Here is a 19,959-nt window from a genome sequence, read left to right as displayed (position 1 = left end):
CGCGGCACCACCTGGGCTGGCACTGGCCTTGCTCCACCCTCTGCCTCCTCCAGGGCCTCTCCTCTCCTTCCAGAGGAAGGCTCACTCGGGGAATGGGCTCAGTGCCCCCTGTTCCTGCCCCTCGGCCCGCAGCCCTTGGTGGCCTGCTTCCCACGGGAACAGGCTGCCCAGCAGGCCCTGGAGGGCACGGCGGGGCAGGGACTGGGGAGAGGCTGAGGCTCTGGCTGCTCAGGAGGCCCTCCTCCCGCGCCCTCCTCCCGCGCCCTCCCGCCTGACGCCCCCTAGGGGCGGCCAAGAGCCTGGTGGGCGGCCCGGCGCTATGGAGCGAGCACCCGGGGCAGCCGGAGGGGGGCCGCCCGGGCCGCCCCGGCCCCACCCTGTGCGGGCGGGGACGGCAGGTGGCGCTGTCGGGCGGCCTCACCTGGGCGCGGAGCCCCGGGGCCTGGGCCCCCGCGCGCACCTGCGCGCCACGCAGGCCGGGCCGGCGCCTCCCCGGCAGCGCCCCCCCCTACCTGCGATGCGGATGACGGCGCGCTCCGCGGGGTCCAGGACGCTCCCGTTCCCTCCGGGGCCGCCGCCGCTCCGCCGGCTCCGCTGCGTCTTCCCCAGGTTCCAGGGCAGCGTGTCCCCGGGGCTGGGCGAGCCGCTGCTGCCGTTGGAGCCGCTCTCCGCCGCCGGCCTGGCCTCCGAGTCCTCCGCGGACATGGCCTCCTGCGGGGAGAGCGGGGACCCCACGTCTGCCTGGGGGTGGAGACGCCTTCGCCGGCCGCCCCGCGCGCCCCCAGCCGCGCCCTCCCCGCCTCCAGCACCGATGCCCACGCGCCCAGTCGCCCAACACTGCCCCCTCGACGCCCCCATCTGTCCAGGGGGATGAGGGGGCCATCGGCCCCTCGGGGGCGGACAGGCCGCACACACGCCCCGCCCTCGGATCCAGGCTTCCAGCCCGGCCCTAGACTCCCCGTCCTCCAGTCCTCCAGCGAGGCGGGCCAGGCCCCCCCCCCGCACCCCATCCCGCCGTAGGAAGAAGGACCCCAGCCCCCCCCACTGTCCCCGCCCTGGGAGAAGGACCCCAGCCCCCCCCCCACTGTCCCCGCCCTGGGAGGACCCCGACCCCACGGCCGCCACCGCCTCCCTGTCCCGCCCTCGGAGAACCCCGACCGGCGCCTGGTCTCTAGGGTCCGCACCACCGGAGCCACCTCCCGTCCCGGCATCCCACCTGGATCTCCGCAGCGAGGGGCTATAAATAGCTGGCGCTGCGGCGGCGTGGGAGCTCCGCTGCGGCAAGGCCGGGAGCCGGGCCGCCGCTCCCGCCGCCCACCCTGCTCTCCACCGCGCGGCCCGGCCCGGGCGCACGCGCCCACCCCGCGCGCCCGGCCCCGCGCGCCCACCCCGCGCGCCCGGCCCCGGCCCCGAGGGCTGGCGTGCGAGGGGGTGAATAGGGCTCTGTCTCGGCGGGGATGGGGTGGCGTGGGGGCACAATGTGGGCTCTGTGCCTCCGCCCTCCGGCCAGGGCGGGGAGGAGACGCCGGGCGCCCGCGGGGACCCTCGCCCCCCACGCCCCCCGCGGGCCGGGCCCCGGCCGCCCCGGCCCAGGTCCGCCCCGGCCCAGGTCCGCGCCGCCGCGCCGCAGCCTCCCGCCCCACACCTCCGCACCTCCCGGCCAGTTCCGCAATCTGCGGGGCGCAGGACCGGCTGAGCTGCCCCAGTTCCGGGTCGCCGGCTGCCGACCCCACCCCGACCGGACCCGGCCCGCGGCTCGGCGGGCGGCGAGCCCCTCCGTACCCGCCCGGTGCTCGGTGCTCGGCGCTGCTCGTGCCGGCGACTCCGCTCGCCCTCGCCCCGCTGCCGCAGACTGCCGGGCGCAGGAGCGCGGCGCGGCGCGGGCGGGGCCACCCGGAGCCCCGCCCCGTCCCCACCGGAGCCGCGCGCCGCCGCCCGGCCGGGAGCCCCGAGCCCCGCCCGCGCGCCCAGGCCCGCGCGGGGCTGGCGCTCACCGGGCGGCCCGCGGCGCCCACCGCGCACGCACACCGGGCCGGGCCCGGGCCGCTGGGCCCCAGACCGCGCGGGGTCGGGGTCGCTCGAGCGCCGCGGTCCCACCGCGCGGCCCGCGGCCCCGGGAGCCGCCGACCCCAGCCCCACACAGAGATCGGACGCGGTGCGTGCTCTTCCGCCCCGCGGCTGGGCGGACAGGTTTATTCAGCCCCGCGCGGGCGGGCGGGTCCGGCCGGCGCCCTCCCGCCGGGCTCTGCTGACCCCTGGTGGCCGGGCCCGGCGCTCCGGGGCCTCGGGCCGGGCGCCGGGGCGGCGCGGGCCTGGGGTCAGGTGTCCGGGGCGGGGCGCGGGGGGCTCCCCGGGGCGGGCGGGGGGCCCTGCCGGCAGGTGATGAGGTGCGTGGGCAGCGCCTGGGTGTCGTGGAAGACCACGAAGATCCTGGGGTCCTGCACGCAGTCCACGGCGCTGTCGTAGCGCGGGAGGGCGTGGCCCGCGGCGCGCGGCGGGGGCACCCGCAGGCCGCGTTGGCCCTGCCCGTAGTCCCCGGTCAGCACCCGAGCCACGAACACCGCCTTGTGGCCGCGGGCGTCCGGGGGTGAGTAGCGGTCCAGCACCGACAGCGACGCGCGCCGGGCGAAGTACACCCCCTGGCCGTAGAGCGCGCCTGCGGGGCCGCCCCGCGGAGGTCAGGGGGGCCGGGGGGCGGCAGAGCCCCCGCCCCGGCCCCGGCCCCGGGCCTCCGCCTACCGTTGCGGCCGCAGAAGCTCCGGTTGAAGCCGTAGGCACAGATGTCGGGCACGGCGCTGGCCGTGGTGCCGTGGTACAGGACCCGCTCCGCCGGGCGCTGGCAGCGGCGGGACAGGCGCTCGCGATGCAGCTGGTACTGCTGCTCCAGCAGCGGGTGCCGCACGCGCTCCACCTGCCGGGGCGGGGGCCGGGGCGCGGCGGTCAGGCCCGGCCACGGGGGCCCTGGGACACCCGCGAGCTGGCCGGGGACAGAGCTGAGCCCCGCAATCAGGAGCGGTGGGGGGGGGCGGGGAAGTCTGAGGTCTGGGGTCGGGCGTGGAGCCCCCGTGTGTTGTGTCCAGGGGCGGACAGGAGGCCAGGGGAGGAAGGGGAGCCAAAACAGGAGACCACGCGGCCCTCGGAACGGCCTTCCCTCCCCAGCCCCTCCAGGTGGAAAGAAGGCCTTGGGTGAGCAACACCGTGCCCGCCTCGGCGGGGCCCAGGCAGCGCTTTTCAATTCCCATTCGTCCCTTAAGAGGAATACAAAGGAATCTGGTATCCAGGACGCAGCTCCAGCCGCAGCTAGAGCATCTGCACCGGTGGAGACACGGAGAATGGGGTTGCTGGGCTGCCGGTGCTGCTCCTCGGTGGAGTGCTTGCCTGGCAAGTGGGTTAGACCCCAACAGAATCGGGAAAGGGAAGAAGGAAGGAGGGAAAGGGGGAGTCCTGCGGGTGCACCAGGTGATGAAGAAATGGTTATCAACGCAGGAGACTCCCGCCAGTGGTAGATGGGGGCGGGGGGCAGCAGGGACAGAGCAAAGGGGAAAGAGAAGGTTGCCAGGGGAGAACCCGGGAGAAAGTGAGGCAAGCGGAGGAGGCCAGAGCTCGGAATCATAGGACAACAGGCAAGCATGCACATCTGGGGACCGGGACACACACATCTGGGGACAGGCACGCACATCTGGGGACAGGCACGGCAGGAGACGGCTGCTGAGCTGAAGGCAGAGGACACGTGACACCAAGGACAGGAATGGGAAAGACGGTGCCCAGGCCCTGCGCGGAGGGAAGCCCTCAGCCTTGCCAGTGAAGAGAACGTCGTAAGTGTACACACGCAAAGAGAAGATCGCAAGTGCACACACGCACGCACGCACACGCACACACCCACCAAGGTGAGTACACAGACGGGGAACAAATGTCACATTGGCTTTCTCACCATCCACACTAGCTGCTAAGGAGTCATTAAGAGATTCTTTCTCTTTCTTTTCTTAAAACTTTCCAAGAAAGGCATTTGTAAAAAGGAAGAAAAAAAAGCAATAAGTTTACAAGGCTTTTGAAAACTTTTTTTTCTTTGCCAGTCCTGGGGCTTGAACTCGGGGCCTGAGCACTGTCCCTGGCTTCTTTTTGTTCAAGGCTAGCACTCTGCCACTTGAGCCACAGCGCCACTTCTGGCCGTTTTCTATATATGTGGTGCTAAGGAATTGAACCCAGAGCTTCATGTATACGAGGCAAGCACTCTTGCCACTAGGCCATATTCCCAGCCCAGCAATATGTTTAAAAATGAGGAAACTATAGTCTGGACCTGAACACCATATCCAAGCCAAGCTATTAATAAGAGTGAAGACAAATAAGTACACATTAGCACATGAAGGAACATGGAATGTTTATATCAATATCCAAGTAGAGTTGCGAAATACTGCTAATTATAAAAGGCAAATAAACCTAAAAGTCAAAGGTGTTCACTAACCACACTGAGATATTCCTACTCAACTCAACAGCAAAATCTACCCAAGGATAGCGAAGAGGGCAGAGCACTCTAGGAGTCAAACATGAACCAGGAAAAGGGAAGCTAGGTGTCATCTGGGAGGTGGAGGTCTGAGGACCGAGGTTTGAAGCAGACAAGGGTTACAGATCCATGAGACCCTAACCACGAAGAGCCAGGCCAGAGGTATAACTCAAGCACTACGAAATCATGGAGATCAAGTCCAGCCTTGTGCTAAGAAGAGCTGAGATAAAAAATCGACCCCTCAGTGGATCACAACAGCTCAAAAGCTATGTACGTACGTTCATATAAGACTACTGTCGACATACTGTCTAATGCCGACATTACATTTAAAGCCCTAGGTGAATTTTCTTGGGCGTAGGCCACGTGGCTACTGTATATTTTCTTGGTACATTGTATATTGTATATATGTCTACCTGACCCAGGGAAGGGAAAGAAAAACAGGGTGTAAGATATCACAAGAAATGTACACACTGCCCTACTATGTAACTGTACCCTTTTTGCACAACACCTTGTCAAAAAATTGTGTAATTAATAAATAAATTACAAAAAAAAGAGCTGAGAACATTAGGGCCTGAATTCAAGCCCCACTACTGGCACGCACGCACACACACACACACACACCACACCACACACACACACACACACACACACACCACACACACAGAGTAGAAAATTACAAGAGGAGACAAGGCATTAGGCCTTGAATTCCAGGACACTCTCAGGCAACACAGCTCTAAATTCTAGGAATATTTTTACGTCACTATGATTCAAGGTTGGCATTTTTCTCATGATCAGCTCTAGCGATAGGAGACAGACAAGCGGGGAGAACACAGGTGAGGCTCGTGCCTTCACTACATAATGAAATCATGGGACTGGTTACATTGTAAGAAGGAGACAAAAGAGGAGGACAAGCGGCCTCTCCTACTTTTCCAGGAGGCAAACAAGTAAACATGTGGGGGAAACTCCAGTGTGTCATCTAGAGTCGCAGAGAAACTCAGCAGAAGAACCAAGCTAGCGCCTGCACTTCACAACCCCGGCAGGCCATGGCCCCAGCGCTGCTGCTGGCCGGGGAGGGGGGGGGCGGGGGCCCAGGATGTGGTGGTGACCGTGAGGGCGTACTGGTGAGGTGGTCGTCGCAGTGATGCTGATGGTGTGTCAGTGCTGCAGTAGTGACAGGTGACGGTGGGGGTGGTCCCTGTAGTGCGGTGGTGAGCAGGGTAACGGCAGTCATGGGTGCTGAGGGCTGTGGTAGAGCTGGTGTCTGGCGACTGCTGGACAGTCCCCCAGTCAAGGTCTCCAATGCCCCCCCTCCCCTGGTGGTGGCCTTCCCTGTGTGGGTTCTTCCCTCCGCCCCGAGCACACTCCATCTTTTGGGGGGTGCCGTCCTCTACTCTGCACTTCCATCCAGCTGACTCTGTCTTTGTGTTTCCTAGTCTAGCGGTTCCCCACCCCCATCCCTTTTCACTCTTTACCTTCTCCCTACACGATTCACTGGACCGACGAGCGGCCTGGCAGACCTTTCCTCCTCGGTCCTCCCTCGGGCGGCACAGATTCTGTGGGTGCCCCTCCTCCTGTGCACCCCGTCAGCCCTGGCGTGGCTTCCTCCATATGAGCACGTGTGCTCTGTCTCCCTGGCCGCCCTGGTCGCTCGGCTCTCCTTTGGGGGGGGGGGCGGGGTTCCTGCAGCTCCACAGTGCACCCCCACCAACTGCTCACAGCCTTTTTTGGCAACGTGTCCATCCTCAGGGTTGCCAAGTTTAGCAAGAAAGATGCAAGAAGCCTCTTTCTGCACTTGCACATGGGAACACACACACACACACACACGCATACCTAGACGTGCAGGATTTGGAATTGAACCTAAATATAAGTGTGTAGAGACAAAGACAGAGATTGCCATGTCTGATCCGCTGTTGTATGTGCAGGTTGTATGCAGTGTGCGTGTATATGCGTGCTACGTGGCCATAGTGTGTGTGTGTGTGTGTGTGTGTGTGCACCCAGGTGTGGGTGGAGCGGCTGCTACGTGCAGGGAGGCCTGTGGAGGCTGAAGAACCCACACAGGACGGATCCTCCCCACAGGGCCACACGGTGGCACTACCACTCCACGCTCCAGACAAGGAAACCGAGGCAGTCTGTCAAGGAGCCTGGCTCAGGCCGGTCATCTGCCACGTCCCTCTGTAAAACCTCTGCCTTAATATCTGAGAGGTTACGCGTCCTCCACTCCGGCTGTGAACGCCCTCTGAGCAGAGAACAGCAATGGGGGGGGGGGGTCAAAGCTCCCCTGGGCCTCCATTAGCTTTTAGCTCGTCTGTGCTGAGCCACTTCTGGCCAGCTGAGCTAATGCATAAGAGAGTGACAGCTCTCCAGACCAAGAGGCCAGCGAGACGGGGGGATGGCAAGACGGGGGAGGGGGGGAGCGAGACGGGGGGCCAGCAAGGGGGGGTCAGGGAGATGGGGGTCCAGCGAGACGGGGGCCAGCGAGACAGGGGGCCAGCGGGGGGGCAGGGAGATGGGGGGCCAGCGAGACGGGGGGCCAGCGGGGGGGCAGGGAGATGAGGGTCCAGCGAGACGGGGGCCAGCGAGACAGGGGGCCAGCGAGACGGGGGGTCAGCGGGGGGGCAGGGAGATGGGGGGCCAGCGAGACGGGGGGCCAGCGAGACGGGGGGCCAGCGGGGGGCAGGGAGATGGGGGGCCAGCAAGCGGGGGGCAGGGAGATGGGGGGCCAGCGGGGGGGCAGGGAGATGGGGGGCCAGCAAGACGGGGGCCAGCAAGGGGGGGGTCAGGGAGATGGGGGGCCAGCGAGACGGGGGGCCAGTGAGACGGGGGCCAGCGAGACAGGGGGCCAGCGAGACGGGGGGTCAGCGGGGGGGCAGGGAGATGGAGCCAAGGCTCACCCGGACGATGTGGACCCTGTTCTGGGCGGTGTCCAGGGTGTCGTAGAAGGCCTGGACCACCTGCTGGAACTCCTCGGAGCTCTGGGCCAGGGCCTCCAGCGCTCCCAGGGGGCCCTGCGGCCTCGGCGCCGGCGCTGGCAGGGGCGGGGGAGGGGGTGTCAGGACGGCGCTGGGCACTGGGCCCACAGCCGGCCCACTCCGCCCTCTCCCAGCCCAGGATCCCCACGCACCAGCCGTGTCCGAGGCCGCCGGGGGAAGGGCCACACCAGGTTCCCAGGGCCCAGCGAGCAGTGCAGCTACGTGACGAGCGGCCCGGGCAGGCTGGGCCCCGAAGCCGCGCAGGACGGTGCAGTCGCCCCGCGAGGCCACACTCACGCCATAGTACCGCTCCAGGCGGGCACGAAGCTCTGCGGGCAGCCCGGGGCCCGGGGCCCCCACCGTCTCCTCCGCGAGATGGCCCTCCAAGGCAGTCACCAGCGCCCGCTCCAACTCCTCCATGTCCTGCTCGAAGGGCGCGTGAACCACCAGCTGGGTGCGGCCGTCGGACGCCCCGTCCAGGGGCTCCGGCGGCTCTGACGCGGGCGGCTCCAGCAGCGAGAGGGCCAGGGCCTGCCGCAGCATGGCGGCCTCCGCCCGCTGGGCCGCCTGGCCCTGAGGCTCCAGCGACCTGTGGAGCGCCAGCTGCAGGGCGGCTTCCTCCTCCAGCTGCCCCGGGGCGCGGGGGCTGGGCGACACCGAGTCCTCCTCACACTCCTCCTCCCCCACCTCCAGGGGCAGCCAGTCCTCCAAGGTGGCCAGCCACTCTCCGACCTCCTCTGCGGACAGGGAGAGGCCACGGGGTCAGAGGTCAGGCTCAGGGAGGGGTGCTCAAGGGTAGGAAGAGCGGGGCGGGGGTGGAGCGGAAGAGGCCACGGGGGAGGCCAAAACAGCCCAGGAGGCCTGGAGTTCCCGGGCACCTACCCACGCTCGTGCTCTCCCAGCTCCTGAGTGCGGGGCGCGGGGCATGGCTGTGGCCAGGGAGGACCCACAGGGCTTCGTCGGGATCAGCCTGGGGGGGGGGGGGGGGCGACAGGGTGGAGGAAGCACCGGGGCCTGGAGTGGGAGGAACGCGGAGGGCAGGCCCGGGGCGTCTCTACCTCTTCGGGGTCCGTGTCCGGAGCGGCCCCGGCCAGACGCTCGGTCCCGAAGACGCACTGGAACCGGGCCTCCAGGCCGCGAAGGAGGCGCCCGCCCTCCCCGCCGCGCAGGAACCGGGCGCTGCCCGGGAGCTTCAGGCGCAGCACGTAGCGGCTCAGGCCGCCCAGCAGACTCTGCAGCAACTCCTGGGCCGCCTGGCACGGGGCCTGGGCTCCGCAGAGCTGCAGGGCCGGGGCACCTGTCAGATTCCGGGCACGGGCAGGGCACCCAGAGCCCCGGGCCGGGGGGGAGGAAGGGGAGGCTCCCAGGGTCACGAACCCGAAAGCCAGCCACGTCCATGTCTTCCAGGGGGAAGAGGGCGACGTCTCCCAGGCTGGCAAGCAGGTCCTGGTGGTAGAGCTGCAGGAAGCGCAGCGCCTCGGGCTCCATGGTCAGGACCAGCTCTGCGGGGTCCTCCGGCCCCAGTGGGGCCCCGGGCCCCGGGCTCTCCTCCCCGGCCCCGGCCGGACCGCCTCCGGGGCCCACCCGTCCCGCGGGCTCCACGGGCGCCGGACGCGCGGCCCCCCGCCCCGCCGGAGACCCCATCGCCCCCGGGCTTGGGGGCCCCTCGCGAGCGGGCGACCCCCCAGGCCCCGGGCCGTCCCGCAGAGCCGGTTCTGGAGAGCCCGCGGGCTCCGTCCTCGGCGAGGCTCCCGACGGCGCGGCGTCCAGGGGCTCCGCCTGCCCCCGGGCCTGGGGGGGCCCCTGGGGGGCGGGGCCGTCGGGGGCGGCGTCCTCCGCGAGCTCCTCGGGCTCCAGGACGTCGTAGTGAGGGACGAGGCTCAGCCTGGCGCCCTGCAGCCGGTGCTCCCGGCGCAGCACCCGCTCGGCCGCTTCGCGGGGGACAGAACCCCGTCAGGCTCCCGGAGGAGGGGGCGCCCCGCCGGGCCCGCCCGCCGCCCGGGGGGGGGGGGGGCCGCTCACCCTGCCACTGCCGGAAGACGGCCACGGCGCCCCGCGCGCCCCGCGCGCCCCGCACGCCCTCCAGCGGGCCGCCCCCGCTGTGGCGCTCGTTCTCCAGGTACAGCTCCAGCAGCAGCGGGTCCACCGGGGCGGCGCCCGCCTCCGCCACCGCGCGCACCGCCCGCGCCTGGGGGACCCAGGCCACCGACACGGGGGCCCCGTCCAGGCCCCGCGCCCGGGCCGCCGCCGCCAGGGCAGCGAACGCTGCGGACGGGGCGCGCGGTCAGCGCCCGCCCCCCCCCCCCGTGCCGCCCCGCGCCGCCCGCCCCTCGCCGTCCCCCCCCCCCGCCGCCCACCCCCCGCGCCGCCCGCCCCGCCCCCCCCGCGCCGCCCGCCCCGCCCCCCCCCGCGCCGCCCCCCCGCGCCGCCCGCCCCGCCCCCCCCGCCGCCCACCCCCCGCGCCGCCCGCCCCTCCGCCCACCCCCGGCCTCTCACCAGCCTCGGAGAGGGGCGCCGCGAGCTGCACCAGGGCGCGGTCCGGCCGGGGGCTGGCCAGGGCGCGGCAGGGCTGCTCCGGGAGCCCCGCCGCGCCCAGCAGGCCCCGCACGTGCTGCTCCAGGCGCGCGGGAGCCGTGCCCGCCGGCAGGCCCTGGAGGAGCAGGCGGGCCGCCGCGCGGGGCGGGGCCGGCCGCAGCCCCAGCCGGGCCCCCAGCAGCCGGTGCTCCGCCTGGGCCAAGACCCGGGCGGCGTCTGTGAGCGGGAGCGGGCCGTCAGGGCCGTCGGGGCCGTCGGGGCCCGCGGCGGCCCCTCCCCTGCCCTCCCCCTGCCCTCCCCCCTACCTTCAGGCTCCTGGAAGGTGAGGATGCCCCCGCGGCCGAGCCGCTGCCAGCCCCGCACAGGGCCCCCGCCCGAGCGCCGGCGGCTCTCGAAGTAGAGCGTGAGCAGCTCCTCGGGCACGTCGGGGGGCAGCCCCCAGAGCTCCACCGCGGTCCCGGCCTCCATTCCCCCGCACAGCCCTGGGAGGAGGCGCGGGCTAGAGCAGAGGGCCATCCCCCTCCCCTACCCCCCCAGGAGCATCCCACCCCCCCATTCCGCACATACACCCCTGCCACCACGACCTCAGCCAGGACCAGGACAGGAAAACAAAAGTGAAACCGAAGGCAGGAAGGAGGGAGGGAGGGAGGGAGGGGCCACCTGGACAGCTCTCGCCTGGGCAGCTTGGGTCTGGGCAGCGCCCGGCCTGGCTCAGCTGCCCCCGGCCTGCAGGAGCCCCGGCCCCCAGGCCACAAGGGAGTGCTCAGCCCCCCCTCTCCCCCCAGCCCAGACTCTGGCCCTTAGGACCCACTGGCAGTCCCCGCTGGCTGACAAGTGAAGGAGATGTCTTCCGGTTGTCCTCACTCCCCTGGCTTCTTCCTGGGGCCGGGGAAAAGCCAATTACCCTTCCTCCTGCACGCACCGAGGGGAGCAGGACACAGCCACCCCCCCCCCCGGGGTTCGCGTCTGCGCCCCTACTCCCAGCGTGGGCAGCACCACGGGCAGCACCGTATCTGCAGGCCTGCCCCTGGTCCTCACAGCTAAGCACTGAGAGCCAGGAGCTCCATGCCAAAGGCTCACACGTGCCAGCACAGGCCCTGCCCTCCTTGCTCCCTGCTGGCGCTCCTAGGGGTACCAACGGCTGCTACCCCTCCCAGGGACAATGATGATGAGAGCTGAAGACCCTTCGAGGGCCTGACTGACCACACCTGACCCCCCTGAGGCCCTCTCCTCCCCCCCCCCCAGCTCCTGACCCATACCGTGCTCCGCAGACTCTGGCCTGACTGGCTTCTCAGCCTCTGGAGTCTAGAACACTCACCCCACAGCCTCCCTGGGGCCGCGTGGGGACCCCTTCTCCGTGGTATCCCTTCCCTGGCCCTAAGTGGCAGACTGAACGTGAAGCTAATGGATCCTGACCTGGCTGGGCTTTACTTTTTCTTTCTTTCCTTTCTCTTTTGTTCCACTGGGGCTTGAACTCAGGGCCTCATACTAGGCTGGAGTTCTACCTCTTGGGCTACACCTCAAGCTCTACCATTTTGCTGCTTATTGGAGAGACAGATTCTCAGAGGCTTTGCTGTCCTGGCCGACTTCAAACCACAGTCTTCTGGATCTGTCTCCTGAATAGCTAGGATTGCAGGTGTGAGCCTCCAGCACTTGCTCGTATTCCTCCTTTCACTTTTCTCAAGGTCTTTAAAATTGTGTTAACTTCTGGCTGTACAAAATTCTAAGTGCATTCCGGCCCGCGCTGCGTCTTCTTCCTCATGAGCACGCTGTCATTACTCAGTGTGCCAATCTCTGCTGCACGGGGCCTGTCACAGGCAGTGAGGGACTCGCCGCCACCGACAAATGGCGAAGTCTGCATGAACCAGTGAACCGGTTAGTGTGAAATCAACCACGGGCATGTGCAACACACACACAGCACACACAGGTAACTTTGGACTGCAAATGAAGATAAATTTAATGTTCAAACAATCTGATAAAATAACCATTTGGAAACTGAAAAAAAAAAAGCTGCAGATCAGGAGTTCCCTTCACTAGACCCAGTTGTTAAATAAAAGACCCACACCAGCGCATTGTGGACACTCAACAGTCTTGTCGGTGTCGGTGTTGGTGGTGCTTCCTGAACCCGGGGCCTGGGTGCCGTCCCTCAGCTCTTTTGGCTCAGGGCTGGTGCTCCACCACTTTGGGCTACAGCACCATTTCCACTTTCCTGGTGGAGAGCTGGAGAGAAGAGTGGCACCGACTTTCCTGCCTCGGCTGGCTTTGAACCGTGACCCTCGGAGCTCAGCCTCTGAGTAGCTGGGATGACAGTCTTCCCGACCCCGGGGCCGGGGAACGGCCCTCGGGGCAAGCCGGGGTCCCCGGAGGTGCTCGGACCCGGGGGGCCTGGCACTGGGGCGGAGAAGGGGAGCGGCTCTGCGGGCCGCGGGGCTCCCGCCGCAGGGCCCGCACAGGGGCGGGGGCTCCAGGCCTGGCGGCTTGGCCCCCATGACTGCCGGGGAGAAGGGGTCAAGCGGGAGTCAGACGTGGACGGAGAGGGAAAGCGAACGCCCAAGAGAGAAGGGAGGGTCCTTGAGGCCGCCCCACATCCGGGACGTGGGAGCTTATCTCCGGACTCCCCGAGGAGCAAGCCAACCGGGCCAGAACCCACCCCACCCGCCGTGGGTAGCGAGGGGCGCCGAGCCCGGGCCTGGGGCGCCGAGCCACGCCAGGCGGGGTGGCCTCGCGCCAGGCAGGGCCTAGCGGATTCCGTCCACGAGGAGGCCCTTCCCTCCCGCCCTGGCGAGTCACGGGGCCGCCCGAGCCCCGCCCCTCGCCGCCGCAGAGCCCGCCCCTCGCCGCCGCAGAGCCCGCCCCTCGCCGCCGCAGAGCCCGCCCCTCGCCGCCGCAGGGACCCGCCCCACGCCGCCGCAGAGCCCGCCCCTCGCCGCCGCAGAACCCGCCCCTTGCCGACGCAGGGCCCGCCCCTCACCGCCGCAGAGCCCGCCCCTCGCCGACGCAGGGCCCGCCCCTCGCCGCCGCAGAGCCCGCCCCTCGCCGCCGCAGGGCCCGCCCCTCGCCGCCGCAGGGCCCGCCCCTCGCCGCCGCAGAGCCCGCCCCTCGCCGCCGCAGGGCCCGCCCCTCGCCGCCGCAGGGCCCGCCCCTCGCGCCGTAGAGCCCGCCCCTCGCGCCACAGGGCCGGCCCGTGCGTTCTCAAGGCCCCGCCCACTCGCTCTCACAGGCTCCGCCCCAATTCCGCCCCTCGAGGCCCCGCCCCTCCCCGTCACAAGGCCCCGCTGCGTCTCCGCCAGCGCAGGCCCAACGGAGCCGGCCGCCCGCGGGTGCAGGTGCGGACGCACCGGCCATCACCGCGCGGCGCGCAGCGGACTCGGGGCGCATCGGCCTGCGGCGCCCCGGAGCGGTGAGTCCCCAGCCCGGGCCCGGCCGCTCGGCCGCCCCCGCCCAGGCCCTGCTCCGCCGTCGCCGTCGCTCGGTCGCCCGGCCGGTCGGGCCGAGGTGCGCGGCCCGCCGGGCCGGGATGGCGGCGGCCGTGGGGGTGGGGAGCTGCGGCAGCCCCGGAGCGGTGGGGGCGGCGCGCTGCGGCGGGGCGGGGCGGGGCGGGCCCGCGGGCCAGCGCCCCCGACTGGGGGAAGGCCGGCGCCGCGAAGCCGCCCCCCGCCTCCGCCCCCCTCGGCCCCCGGGCCCCCCGCCCCCCGGGCGCCCCGCCGTCCGCGCCCCCCTCGCCCGCACCCCCGTCGCGCGGCCTCCGGCACCCCCGCTTCGCTCCCCCGCACGCCCTCCGGTCGCTCCCATCCCCCCCACGCCCCCGCAGCCCGCTGTTCCCGGCGAACCCCCCCGGCAGACGCCCGGCCGCCGATCCGGGCCGGCCCCCGCCGGGGAAGGAGCGGGGCGGCGCTCGGGGGAGGCCCGCGGGCCACAGATGGCCCGGGATTTCCTGGGATGGAAATAGCCCCGGGCCTTCAAGCCGCTTAGGGGCTGGTGCGAGGGGGGCCTGGGCGCCCCACGGGCCCCCACCCGCGCCGCCTCCGCGGCCCCCACCCCCGGCCTCCGCCCGCCCAGCTGCGGCCGCCCCTTCCCCGGCGCTGCCCGCGGGCCCCTCTGCCCTCCGGGCCCCTCTGCCCCGCAGCCCCGGACAAAGGTCACGGGCTCGCTCCCCGGCTGGCAGCCGCAGGTGGAGCTGCCACCGCAGCCTGGGTCCCGCGGCAGCCCCGGGGACGACTGTTCTCTCTCCCTCCTCTAGGGGCCGCCTGCGGAACTTGAGGCCATGTCCCATGAAAAGAGTTTTTTGGTGTCTGGGGACAACTACCCTCCCCCCAACCCTGGATATCCGGGGGGGCCCCAGCCTCCTATGCACCCCTATCCGCCCTACCCTGGCACCCCCTACCCGCAGGCCCCTTTCCAGCCCTCCCCCTATGGTCAGCCAGGGTACCCTCATGGCCCCGCCGCCTATCCTCAAGGGGGCTACCCTCAGGGCCCCTACCCCCAAGGGGGTTACCCTCAGGGCCCCTACCCCCAAGGGGGTTACCCCCAGGGGCCCTACCCCCAGAGCCCCTTCCCTCCCAACCCTTATGGACAGCCACAGCCCTTCCCGGGCCAGGATCCTGACTGTGAGTATGGCAAGGGGCGGGGCAGGGGCAGGGGCACGGGCACCCTTGGGGGGCGCTGACCCGGCCTCTGTGCCTCTAGCGCCACAGCATGGGAACTATCAGGAGGAGGGACCCCCCTCCTACTACGACAACCAAGACTTCCCCGCCACCAACTGGGACGACAAGAGCATCCGGCAGGCCTTCATCCGCAAGGTAGGAGCTGGTCCCCCGCGAGGCGGGCGCCGGGCGGCCGGGCCGCGCTGACACGCTCCCTCCCCAGGTGTTCCTGGTGCTGACCGTGCAGCTGACGGTGACCCTGTCCACCGTGGCCGTGTTCACCTTCGTCAAGGAGGTGAAGGGCTTTGTCCGGGACAATGTGTGGACCTACTACGTCTCCTACGCCATCTTCTTCATCTCCCTCATCGTCCTCAGCTGCTGTGGGGAATTCCGGCGAAAGCACCCCTGGAATCTTGTTGCACTGGTAACCCCCAAACTTAAGCCTAAGTCTCCCGGGCTCTTAGAGCAGGGACAGGCAAGGCTGTGGGCAAGGGCCTGGGCAGATCTGTACACCCAGTGTCCCACGTGCCCCTCTCCTCTCATAGTCCATTCTGACCGTCAGCCTGTCCTACATGGTGGGGATGATTGCCAGCTTCTACAACACCGAGGCGGTCATCATGGCCGTGGGCATCACCACAGCCGTCTGTTTCACGGTGGTCATCTTCTCCATGCAGGTGAGGAGCCCCCTCCCTACCCTCCTGAGACAGAGCTGTGGCTCAGGCCCAGAGGCCTTCCCAGGGCCCGGCCCTCCCGGCCCCCTGTGGCTCCCGGGCCCAGAGGCCTTCCTAGGGCCCGGCCCTCCCGGCCCCCTGTGGCTCCCGGGCCCAGAGGCCTTCCCAGGGCCCGGCCCTCCCGGCCTCCTGCCCCTCTCCTTAGACGCGCTATGACTTCACCTCGTGCATGGGCGTGCTCCTGGTGAGCATCGTGGTGCTCTTCATCTTCGCCATCCTCTGCATCTTCATCCGGAACCGCATCCTGGAGATCGTGTACGCCTCGCTGGGCGCCTTGCTCTTCACTTGCGTGAGTGACGGTGGTGAGCCTTGGGGGGGCGGGGGGGGCCCCGCGGGCTGCGGTCGGTACCATCCTGCCTTGTTGCCCCAGTTCCTGGCAGTGGATACCCAGCTGCTGCTGGGTAACAAGCAGCTGTCCCTGAGCCCGGAGGAGTACGTGTTCGCGGCACTGAACCTGTACACGGACATCATCAACATCTTCCTGTACATCCTTACCATCATTGGCCGTGCCAAGGAGTAGCCCAGCCCCTCGGCGGGCATGGTGGCCTGGACCCCGCCCCTGACATGACGATGCCATCTGTATTTTCTTCTCTCTGTTCCCCAGGCACAGCCTGGGCAGACAGAGCCCCTGTGACCCTTGTGTGTGTGCACTGCAGACATCCATCCACGCGTGGACCGCTACGGCCACGGCGTGTCCTTCGGCCCGCCTTCCCTGGCCACGGGGCAGGGGGCCGCGTCTCTGTGCCATCTTCTGTCCACCCACTGTTGCATGAGCCCTGTCAGCCCACCCCAGGGGCAACACCAGGTCCCGGGGGAGAGAGCCACGCGGTGAGGGTGCACGTCTTTCCTCCTGTCCCAGCCCCCAGCCTGGCCTAGATACCCTTTCCCGCCCCACCCTGGAGCACTGCCCTCTGGGGACTTGCAGGGTGGGGTCTCCTGTGCTGAGCCCTGAGAGCAGAGGCTGGCGTGTTTCAGGGAGAAGGAAGCCTGCCTTTCATGCTGCTGTCATTAATATTCCAATAAATGGTACCTTCTGCTCTCTGCTGCCCCCGACTCCTCACGCTCCTTCCCGGGGTCGGGGGGGGGGGGTGGGGGGCGCGGGAGCCTGGGAGAGAGGCCCCTCCCGGAGCTCAGTGGCACTCGCCAGTTCTTTCTCTGTTCACGCGTCCACCTCCTTCCCTGCCGTCTTCCCAGCTGCATTTTCACGTGCGTGGCAAGGGGCCCAGCGCGGCGTCCGCCACGTTGAGTGGCTTGCCCTTCCCCAAGGACGCAGGCCCGCGGCACAGCACGGACGCACCTCTGACAGCTGCTCAGACGGCTCAGCCCCCGGGCCCGGCCTCACCCCTGCTATCTGCGGCGGGCACCTGGCGCGCGCTGGCTCGTGGGCCGGGACTCTGTGTGCACATCGCCCCCTCTGCTCTTCTGCCCTGGAACCCGGGCACTGGGGTGTGGACCCACAGGTCGGCCAGCCGTCCAAATTCTCCTCTGCCCCACGGAAGGGACCTTGGTGCCGAGAGCCCAGTTCTGAGTCCCCTGAGCTCCGGCAGCATCCCCAGGGCCTGAGAAACGCTGGCAGGTTGCTGTGCCCTGGAGTCCGTCCGTGCCAGGACCTCCCAGAGGCAGAGAGACCATCGCCACCAGAGGCCCTAGGCCGTGGCCCGCCGAGCCACGCGCACCTTCCCCGGCCCTGCTCCCGTTATCTCTCCAGGCCAGACGCGGCTGTCTCCCCCCCTCCCTTGGCTCCTCCCCCCACCCAGCTTCCTCTGCCTGGCTCGGTGTCACTATGTCTACCGGCCCTCCGCTGGGGGGGGGGGGGGGCTTGTGAAACGGGGACCGCGTGATCCGCGTGCCTCAGATCCTCGGGGTTGGCCCCCAGCTCCTGCTCCAGCTGCCGCCCTCCCCAGCCCCAAGGAGAGTCCACGCGGCGGTGCCTCGGTCAGGGCAGTATGCCACACGGTAGCCCCCCTGCTGCTTGAACAGCCCAGTTCCTCCCCCGGGCGGGGCCACGAGGGCGGAAGCATGCGGATGAGAAGCCCCACGAGGGCGGAAGCGTGCCGATGAGAAGCCCCACGAGGGCGGAAGCGTGCCGATGAGAAGCCCCACGAGGGCGGAAGCGTGCCGATGAGAAGCCCCACGAGGGCGGAAGCGTGCCGATGAGAAGCCCCACGAGGGCGGAAGCGTGCGGATGAGAAGCCCCACGAGGGCGGAAGCGTGCCGATGAGAAGCCCCACGAGGGCGGAAGCGTGCGGATGAGAAGCCCCACGAGGGCGGAAGCGTGCCGATGAGAAGCCCCACGAGGGCGGAAGCGTGCCGATGAGAAGCCCCACGAGGGCGGAAGCGTGCCGATGAGAAGCCCCACGAGGGCGGAAGCGTGCGGATGAGAAGCCCCACGAGGGCGGAAGCGTGCCGATGAGAAGCCCCACGAGGGCGGAAGCGTGCCGATGAGAAGCCCCACGAGGGCGGAAGCGTGCGGATGAGAAGCCCCACGAGGGCGGAAGCGTGCCGATGAGAAGCCCCACGAGGGCGGAAGCGTGCCGATGAGAAGCCCCACGAGGGCGGAAGCGTGCCGATGAGAAGCCCCACGAGGGCGGAAGCGTGCGGATGAGAAGCCCCACGAGGGCGGAAGCGTGCCGATGAGAAGCCCCACGAGGGCGGAAGCGTGCCGATGAGAAGCCGGGTGCCAGCCCGCGGACCCCGCAGGACCGAGGGACTGCTAGGGTCTAGGGAAAGGGGACCTGCGAGGCGGAACCCAGAAGAAAAGCCCTCCTGCCAGAGGGGCCAGCCGGGCACTGGGGACTCACGCCTGGGACCTGGCCACTCACGAGGCCGGGAACGGCATCCGCGCAAAGCCAGCCCACGCAGGAAAGTCACGACGCTCAGCTCCAACCACCAGAAAAAAGGCCCAAGAGGAGGCGGGTGGCTCAAATGACAGCGCTCCAGCCTCGAGCAAAAGCCCCAGCAAGAGCTCCAGGCCCCCAAAGAGGAGCTGGATGGGGGGAGTGGGCCCAGCAGGAGCTGTGGAGGGCTTGTGTTCAGGAAGGCGGGTCCAGGGACACGCTCAGAAGTGCGGAAATGGCGAGGCACCGTCACCCGCACAGGACGCGGAGGAGAGGCCGGTGAACAAGCGGGGGCTGTGCCAAGAGCCCGGCCTGGGGGCACGCCCGCCATCCCCGCACCCAGGAGGCTGAGGCAGGAGGATCGCAACTAGAGGACAAGACGTGAAAATACCTCGAGTGAGAAGGGGCTCGGGCTACGCATCAGGCTGGAGGGAGGCCACCACGCTGACTTCCGGTGAGAAACGGAGAGCGGTCTGCAGCACCTGGGCGCCGGCCTGCCCCCCCCCCTCCCCCCCCGCCGCCGTGGGAACAGCAACAAGCTACGCCCTGATGGTTGAAGGGGACCACCCAGCCCAACTCTGTTTGACAAAGTCAACTCTTCCTGAAAAAAAAAAAAGATAATGTAATCCAGAGCCTCTGCCATGTCGCATGTACAATACCTCCCATTCAACTACAAATTACGCCAGGCACCGGTGGCTCACACCTGTAATCCTAGCTACTCAGGGGGCTGAGGTCTGAGGATAGTGGTTCGAAGCCAGCCAGGGCAGGAAAGTCCATGAGACTTTTAATCTCCAATGAAAAGCCAGAAGTGGCTCATGTAGCAGAGTGCTAACCTTGAGCACAAAAGCTCAGGGACAGCATTCAGGTCCTGAGTTCAAAGCCCCAGGACCAGCACCAAAGAAAAAAATCCACAAAAACAAAACCATTAAAACAGCATGGGAGGGGCTGGGGATATGGCCTAGTGGCAAGAGTGCCTGCCTCATATACATGAGGCCCTGGGTTCGATTCCTCAGCACCACATATACAGAAAACGGACAGAGGTGGCGCTGTGGCTCAAGTGGCAGAGTGCTAGCCTTGAGCAAAAAGAAGCCAGGGACAGTGCTCAGGCCCTGAGTCCAAGCCCCAGGACTGGCCAAAAAAAAACCAAAACAGCATGGGACTGGCACACAGACATAGAGACCAGATTCACCACACATTTCCATGTATGATGAAATAGTTTTTAACAGGGGTACCCAAGACCATTTTAAGGTTTTGCTAGAAAGTACGAAGTGGATCCTTAGTTGACATCATATGCAAAAATTAACTCAAAATGGATCAAGGATTTAAATGTGAAATCTAAAACTCAAAGAAAACACATTACAAAAGCTTTGCAACACTGCATTTGGCAACAGTTCCTTGGGCAGTACGGAAAAGGCACAGATGCCCAAAACAAACCAACAAACTGGACTTTACAAAATGTAAAAAATAAAATGTGCATCAAGAGACAACATCAAGCCAGCCGCTGGTGACTCAAGCCTGTAATCTCCTCAACGCAAGAGGCTGAGATCTGAGGGCCGCTGTTGGAAGCCAGCGTGGGCAAGAAGTCCATGAGAGTCCTATCTCCAACTAACCACCAAAAAGCCAGAGCAGAGCTCAAGGAGTAGAGCACCAGCCTTAAGCAAAAAAGCTCAGGGACAGTGCCCAGGCCCTGACTTCAAGCCTCAGGACCACCAGCGCGTGCATACACACACACACACACACACA

General features: G+C 67.8%; 3 protein-coding genes across 3 annotated transcripts; 2 read left to right on the top strand and 1 right to left on the bottom strand.

Annotated features, from left to right (window-relative positions):
• Window positions 1–2,299: 2,299 nt before the first annotated feature.
• Window positions 2,300–10,518, bottom strand: Parp10 (poly(ADP-ribose) polymerase family member 10). The gene is made up of 10 exons (XM_048359212.1): window positions 10,311–10,518; window positions 9,967–10,221; window positions 9,493–9,735; window positions 8,848–9,401; window positions 8,529–8,750; window positions 8,353–8,440; window positions 7,623–8,207; window positions 7,393–7,526; window positions 2,740–2,911; window positions 2,300–2,656 (listed from the first exon to the last, which is right to left on the bottom strand). The coding sequence occupies exons 1-10, from the start codon at window positions 10,471–10,473 to the stop codon at window positions 2,319–2,321; spliced, it is 2,754 nt and encodes a 917-aa protein (XP_048215169.1). The 5' UTR covers window positions 10,474–10,518; the 3' UTR covers window positions 2,300–2,318.
• Window positions 10,519–12,308: 1,790 nt separating this feature from the next.
• LOC125361012 (proline-rich protein HaeIII subfamily 1-like) lies at window positions 12,309–13,409 on the top strand. Its single transcript, XM_048359211.1, has one exon. The coding sequence runs from the start codon at window positions 12,309–12,311 to the stop codon at window positions 13,407–13,409; it is 1,101 nt and encodes a 366-aa protein (XP_048215168.1).
• On the top strand, window positions 13,259–16,424 carry Grina (glutamate ionotropic receptor NMDA type subunit associated protein 1). The gene is made up of 7 exons (XM_048359315.1): window positions 13,259–13,405; window positions 14,246–14,612; window positions 14,692–14,804; window positions 14,872–15,072; window positions 15,194–15,322; window positions 15,525–15,668; window positions 15,750–16,424. The coding sequence occupies exons 2-7, from the start codon at window positions 14,270–14,272 to the stop codon at window positions 15,897–15,899; spliced, it is 1,080 nt and encodes a 359-aa protein (XP_048215272.1). The 5' UTR covers window positions 13,259–13,405; window positions 14,246–14,269; the 3' UTR covers window positions 15,900–16,424.
• Window positions 16,425–19,959: the final 3,535 nt, after the last annotated feature.

Source organism: Perognathus longimembris, chromosome 12, assembly GCF_023159225.1.
Source record: "Perognathus longimembris pacificus isolate PPM17 chromosome 12, ASM2315922v1, whole genome shotgun sequence".
Taxonomy (NCBI): Eukaryota; Metazoa; Chordata; class Mammalia; order Rodentia; family Heteromyidae; genus Perognathus; species Perognathus longimembris.
The sequence above is the reverse complement of the archived record's forward strand: the minus strand, read 5'-3'. Positions and strand labels throughout refer to the sequence as shown.